The sequence below is a fragment of the Hemiscyllium ocellatum genome (assembly GCF_020745735.1).
Source record: "Hemiscyllium ocellatum isolate sHemOce1 chromosome 27 unlocalized genomic scaffold, sHemOce1.pat.X.cur. SUPER_27_unloc_34, whole genome shotgun sequence".
In the NCBI taxonomy this organism is placed as follows: domain Eukaryota; kingdom Metazoa; phylum Chordata; class Chondrichthyes; order Orectolobiformes; family Hemiscylliidae; genus Hemiscyllium; species Hemiscyllium ocellatum.
In genome coordinates, this window is record NW_026867503.1 from 290,436 (window position 1) to 297,914 (window position 7,479).

Consider the following 7,479-nt stretch of genomic DNA (forward strand, 5'->3'; position numbering starts at 1 on the left):
TACAAAGTGGATTGATGAGGGCAGAGCGATGGACGTGATCTATATGGACTTCAGGAAGGCGTTCATCAAGGGTCCTCATGGGAGACTGGTGAGCAAGGTTTAATCGCATGGAATGCAGGGACAACTAGCCATTTGGATACAGAACTTGATAGAAGGTAGAAGACAGAGGGTGTTGATGGAAGCTTTGGTATTTTGTGCTAGGTTTCTTTTGTAATTTACGAGGAGAAAGTGAGGACTGCAGGTGTTGGAGATCAGAGTTGAAAATGTGTTGCTGGAAAAGCGCAGCAGGTCAGGCAGCATCCAAGGAGCAGGAGAATCGACATTTCGGGCATGAGCCCTTCTTCAGGAATTTTTAACTATAAACTATAAAAATTCCCTTAGTTATATATTGTGAAGTGTGAAGGCATTGTGTTCGTCCCCAAGTTCGACCTGAGGCCACCCTTCCTCCATCCCAGTAACTCTGTTGACAGCCTTCATGTTACATTTAAAACTAGGATCGATAGATTCATGATCAGTTGGGGGATGAATAGTTACAGGAAAAGGGCAGGAGAGTGCATGTGGGGAATGTCAAATCAGCCACAATTCTATTGAATGGAGAAGTCGGCTCAAGGGGTTGAATGGCATTTTCCTATTCCTTTTGCTTATGGTTCCCGAGCCCACAACTCTGATACAGTGTCCTGGCTTCAGTATGTGCCATTACTGAGAGCGCTGATGTTCCCTTGTGTAATATCAACAACTTAGCAGCTGCTGAAACCTCTTGCTCCTCTGTTACCTCTAAACACAATAACACAATATGCCAATGTGTTCAGGGGAGGCAATGGCCGCCTTTATTGTCAGCAGACTATTCACCCAAGTAATGTTCTGGGGACCTGGGTTCATAACCTGCCACGGCAGATGGTGGAATCTGAATTCAATAGAAATCTGGAATTAAAAGTCTAATGATGAAACTGTTGTGGTTTGTTGTAAAAATCTTATCTGGTTTCCTGCTGTCCAAACCTGATCTGATCTGATCTAATCTACATGTGATCTCAGATCCGCTGTCAGCTGGTTGAATCTTCACTGCCCTTTCAGTCAATTCTTAAAGCTCACCTTTTTTAACTATGATGTTGCCAGAATGATTTATAGACGGCATAGGCTGGGACTTTTTTTTTCACTGGAGTGTAGAAGGTTGTGGGTGGAGGTTATGGAGGTTTGTTACATCATAAGGGACAAAGATAAATTGAATAACCAGGGAGTTCAAAATTTGGGAGTATATTTTTAAGATGAGAGGGAGAAGATTTAAAATGGACGAGGGCGGGGGAACCTCTTTTACATTGAAGGTATGGAATGAACTGTCAGAGGAAGTGGTGGATGCAGGTAATGTTACAATGTTTAAAATTATTTGGATAAGTACATATGAGCCAAACACAGGAGTGTGGGTCTAATCTTGCCCCAGATATTCAAAGTGACAACCAGTCAGAGGGGGGAACAGGGCCATGCGATTCGTTGTTGTGTGGCATGTGTGACAGCTGCAACAAGATGTCCCAACTCCTGTGCTCAATGTTCTGACCAATGAAAACAAGCATGCCAAAAGCGTTCTACACCACCCTGTCTACCCACGACTCCATTTTCTAGGAACTAAAAACCCGTAACCCGAGATCTCTTGGTTCAAAATGCTGCATATGAAAAAGATTTGCTGCTTGTTGGTAGATGTTAATATTTGGTGCATGTCTCTCCTCTAATTTGGTATCTTATACTGAATGCCATCACTGATGAAGTCCAGTGTGCCAAAACCTGAACTTCAAAATCTCTCTGTTCAACGACACTCAAGATCCTACCATTCACCATGTAAATCCGACCTTGGTTTGACTATACAAAATGTAAGACCTCATACTTAGCTATATTAAACTCCATTTGCCAATAACTTTAAACTTATGCAATCTAGTTCTGGACTCGCCCTCCCCAGGGAAAAGACCTTTTCAATTTACCCTATCCATGCCCTCATGATTTTATAAACATCTATAAAGTCACCCCTCATCCTACAAAAATTCTGGGAAAATGACCCCAGTCGATTCAGCCTCTTCCTGTAGCTCAAACCCTCCAACCCTGTCAGCATCCTTGTAAATGTTTTCTGAATCCTTTCAAGTTTCACAACGTCCTTCCTGTAGCAGAGAGCCCAGAATTGCATGCAGTATTCCAACAGTGGTGTAATCAATGTCCTCTCTGAAGAGGATTTAAAAAAAATACAACTACAAGCAAATCAGGTTAGTTGGGCATGACTTTCACATAGCAGTTTGTTTTGGCTGTCCTTCATGAATCTATGTTTTTCTTCAGTTATGAGAAAATATTTTGTAGGATGTGATAATTGTGAGCACATCCAACATTTGCTCATTAACCCTCATGGCCCTTGGACAGAGTAATTGTGACTACATGCTAGAAGGCAGTTGAGAGTCAACCACATTATAGTCGGTCTGGAGTCACAAGGGGTGTGTGTGTGTGTGTGTGTGCACGCACATGCATACATGCATGCAGGGTTCATGAATGGTAGGTTTCCTGCCTTAAAAAAAGTTTCTGGAGAAACACAACAGTTCTGGTAGCATCTATGAAGAGACAACAGTGTTACTGCTTTGAGTCCAGTGGTCCTTCAAAACTTGACTGGATTCAAAACATCTCTCCAAAGATTCTGCCAAACCTGCTGAGTTTCCCAAGCAATTTTGCCTTTTGTTGCTGATCTCCAACATCTGCAATTAATTATTTTAGCGAATAACTGTTTCCTGTTTGTCAAGACCGAGAGAAACTCTCACTTCCAGATCTTTTAATTAGTTGAACATAAATTCTACCAGAAGCCATGATAGGATTTCAATTTGTGTTCTCAGAAGACCTTGATCTCTGGGTTGCTCAATCATTATCACTGGATCCCAGTCTTCCCTTAAATGAAAGTGTTCTCCTCAATATTTTCCTTTATTTATTCATGGGATGTCGCACTTTGTCTCCCAATATTATTCTGGGAAACATCAACTTCACTTTCCTGCTGTTTCCCCATAATCCTCAATTCCCTTTCTGATTAAAAAAAATGTTAGTTTTGAATGCACTTAACAATCCAGGCTCAACAACTGTCCTAAATATGCAATCCCTTATTTGCAAGTTATTCCCTCAGGTTCTAAACTCACCCACAAGGGTAACCTTTCCCACATCTAGCCTGTCACGTCTCCTCAGAATCTTGTTTGTGACAATAATGTTACCTCGAAATCTTCTAACTTCTAATAACCACGAGCCCAATCTATTCATTTCTCCTTATAAGACATTATTTCCATTCCTGATATCGTCCTGGTCAACCTTCTTTAGTCTGCCTCCAATGCCAGTATATCTTCCCTTAGCTAAAAGGCCCAAACCTTTTGCTTAACCTGTCGATATCCCTCTCCATGTCATCCTCACCACCTGCATTCCCATCAACTGTCTCTACTGCAGTCTTGGCAATAGTACTTTCACTTCACTTATCCAAGTAATTCATATACATATTGTAAATAATTTTTGTAAATAATAATTGTAAAACACTGATCCCTGTGCCACATTGCTAGTTACAAGTTGCGATCCTGAACATGCCTCTTATCCCTGCTGCATCATTGGTTAGCCAATCATGTATCCATACGGTTAGACTGTCTCCAATATCATGTGAATATCATTGGCTAGGCCAGCAAGTCTTCCCAAACTGTCCTTGAAAAAGTGGTGGTGAGCTGCCTCTTAAATTGCTTCACAAATATGATGTGGTCTATAATGAAGGTTCAGGAGCGAGTTCCAGGATTTTGATCAATAACATCGAAGTAATGCGTATATGTCACAGTTGGAATGTTGTGTTCACACTTATCTCCTCTTGCTGGTTGAAGTGATGGAGTGGAAATTGCTCTTGAAGAGCCGCCACTCATATAACCAAGCCAGACAGATCGATTGTGGCCAGAGACTCGGCCATTTTGACTTCTCATCAACCTACATTCTTTCCATGCAAGTTTTAGTCACATCAAACTGCCGCGCAATGCTGTTATGGCCTCGGTAAACTATAATAATGTGAAGATCGCTGGAATGATTTTCTACACCCAACTGCAATATAAATACAGATCATTATTTCCAGTTTTGGTGGAACAAAAGACATGGTATTGGTGATAATTACAGTTAGTGCAAACACAGTTAGCCATCGATAAATATTAATCCTGTTCACTTCAATGGCCAATTTCAATTCAGAAACCAAGTGCACTCGGCTGCTTGTAACATAGACAACATGACAAAATGGCTGATAGGAGGCGAAATGGGGCATTAAGGAGGAGTGAAATGCTTGCTTTTGGTCACCTCCACAATTGTTAGAAAAACAGGTTGAAAGGATTCTTAAAAGGTGGCTGAAGTAATGGTGTGGCATAACACTTCAGACAGCGCAAAGTGGAAGACCATTTTCTAGTGGAAGAAAAATAATTTTCTTATTTCTGAAAGAACTGGGAAACAGAAGAGGGGATGAAATCTGACTTGGGAGCTATTTCCTATTTATTGAGGATGTTGCTTCATCACAGTCTTGGTTTAGAGCATAAGCTCTTGATCAGGAATAAAGGGTGGCCCAAGGGGACTGAGAGATAAATGGGAAGGAAGTGGGGCTGGAGGGAAGGTAGCTGGGAGTGCAATAGATAGATGGAGGCAGCAATTGATGGCGATAAGTCAGAGATGAGGGTGGAGCAAATAGGTGAGAAGCAAGGTGGACAGGTTTGACATGTCAAGAGATTGGTGTCGAATTGGAAGGTTGGATCTGAGACAAGGTACGAGAGAGGAAATGAGGAAAGTGATGAAATCTACATTGATCCCATGTGGTTGGAGGTTCCGAAGGCAGAAGATGAGGTGTTTTTCCTACAAGCGTCGGGGAGCAAGAGCTTGGCAGTGGAGGAGGCCCAGGACTTGAATGTCCTCGGTGGAATGTGAGGGGGAGTTTAAGTGTTCAGCCACAGGGCCGTTGGTCGTTTAGTGTCAGTGACCCAGAGCTGTTCCCTGAAACGTTACGCTTGTTGGCATCCAGTGTCCCCAATGTGGATGAGACCATATTGCGAGCAATGGCCATTAACTTATGAATAGATTGCATAAATCTTAGCCTGCCAGAGTTATTTTCTTTCATTAAATTAAAGAAAAATTTAATTAAATTGTGTGACTGCATGAAACGGTTTGATGGTCAGATTTGAATCATCACTCCCAAATGAGACAATGCCATGAATATCAGTGAACTGCTCTTTTTGTTAAAAACCACAAGTTCTTGATTTATTTTCACAACTTACTGGGATTCACACCTGCACATTCAATGTCAAACTCTGACATCAGAAATGAAATTACACCATTAATTTTGACTTACAATATTCGAACAAACAAATTAATAGCACACAGTGAATACCAAGTCTGATTAATATGAAATTAAATTTGACCAAACAAATCTAAAATCAAGATGGGAGATAAGAAATGGAGGAAGGGCAGAAGGCAAGAAATGCAGCATCATAGAAGGTGCTCCTCCAGAGAATGTATTTTACCAACTACCACGGCTAAATATAAACATTCTGATATGATCCTCCAGTTTTAATGTAAACCATAGCCCCATACAGTAGGTACCATTTAAATGAGTAAAAAATGCAAGCCTTGAGCAAATCCAGCCTCCAGCCTTACCCCCCGCTTCTTGGTGCTTGGACCTTCCTCCAGTTCCAGGGGGTTGTTGAACCCCTGGGCTCCAGCTGCCACTCCTCCATTGAAGAAGCTTTTGGGAAACAGATGCAAAGGCAAGATACAGAACGGAGCACCTTTGCAAATGAAAGCAGCTTACAGAGACATCACATGATTTTGACCCATCGACCTCAAGGTTATCTGCCCAGCATACTCATGCAGCACTACTCTGCTTCTGTGCTCCCAGCAGCTGGATTGTGGATCAGTTTAAAGTAGATCCTATATCTCTGACAACATCGGTACACAAGGCAGTGAAGAAAGTTTTCAGCACACTGGCCTTCATCAGTTCAGGAATTGAGTACAGATGTTGGCAAGTTATGTTGTAGTTATACAGGACGTGGATGAAGCTGCACCTGGAATATTGTGACCAGTTTTGGTCCCCTTGGTGTTCTGACTTCTGACTTCTTCAACTCTGCGTTTGTGTTGAACTTGATGGGATATTTTGTCTAACTTAGCATGTTTAAACAGTATCGCTCAGAGGCATTCATCTGAAACTTTTCAGGAGGTGAGCTCAACAAGATTGAAAAATTCCAAGTTACTTGGAGTCTATTTTGAACTTACATCAGGACCAGTAGTCAGAGACACGTACAGCATTGAAACAGACCTTTCGGTCCAACTTGTCCATGCTGACCTGATATCCTAAATTAACCTAATCCTAGTGCTTGTTGGGTGTAGGGGAGGCAATTGCAGTCCAGCAGAAAACAAAAACAGCCCACCTAGTCTCCCACTGCTCCCAGTGTCAGAACTGCCTGAAGGTTCAGTCTTGGGAGGTGACCCAAGGCAGCGTCACCGGTAGGATCTGATTGCTGGGAGCACTGGTGCCCGCTCAGGTGCTTCTGCAAGTTGCAGGAAAACATGAATCTCTTCCCACACTCGGGCCAACTGAAGGGCATCTCCCCAGTGTGGACACACTGATGCTTCAGCAGGGAGGAGGAATTGCTGAAGGCCTTCCCGTACTCAGGACAGCAAAATGGCCTCCTCCCTCCACCCCACCCCCATCCCCGTGTGGACCAGCTGGTGCATCAGCTGTGTGGAGGAGCGGGTAAAGCCCTTCCCACATTCGGGGCAGGAGAACAGCTTCTCCCCGGCGTGGACGGACTGGTGCCTCAGCAGGGCTGAGGAACTGCTGAAGGCCTTCCTGCACTTAGGGCAACTGAACGACCTCTCCCCCACGTGGACCCAGCAATGGGCCAGCAGGTCGGAAGAAAGAGCAAAGCACTTCCTGAACTCGGGGCAGAAGAAAGGCCACTCTTCAGTGTGGACCCACTGTTGTCTCAGCAGGTGGGAAGAACTGCTGAAGGCCATCTCGCACTTAGGGCCGGAGAACAGCCTTCCCCGGTGTGGAAACAACTGGTGCGTCAGCAGGGCAGAGGAATCACTGAAGGCCTTCCCACACTCAGGGCAGCAGAAGGGCCTTTTCCCCTCTGTGGACCCATTGGAGCTTCAGAACCCTTTCAAATTTCACAATATCCTTCTGATAGGAGGGAGACCAGAATTGCACTCAATATTAACCCAAAGTGGTCTAACCAATGTCCTCTACAACCACAACATAACTTCCCAACTCCAATACTCAGTCAGAGGATTCCAAAAGCTTTCAAAACGCACAAAAAACAAACAGGAAAGAATGGAGGACCAACCGAATTTTTGAGAGTCAGCTTGGAAGCATCACTGAGAAATCGGCGGACTGGGTTTATTGGGTACCCATTCTCCTTAAATACACTATATACGTATTTCTCTCGTGCTCTTCCTAATTTCTCTGTGCTG

At 43.4% G+C, this 7,479-nt stretch overlaps 1 protein-coding gene across 1 annotated transcript; it reads right to left on the reverse strand.

Annotated features, from left to right (window-relative positions):
- Positions 1–6,672: 6,672 nt before the first annotated feature.
- LOC132808158 (gastrula zinc finger protein XlCGF71.1-like) lies at positions 6,673–7,020 on the reverse strand. Its single transcript, XM_060822026.1, has one exon. The coding sequence runs from the start codon at positions 7,018–7,020 to the stop codon at positions 6,673–6,675; it is 348 nt and encodes a 115-aa protein (XP_060678009.1).
- Between the last annotated feature and the right edge of the window lie 459 nt (positions 7,021–7,479).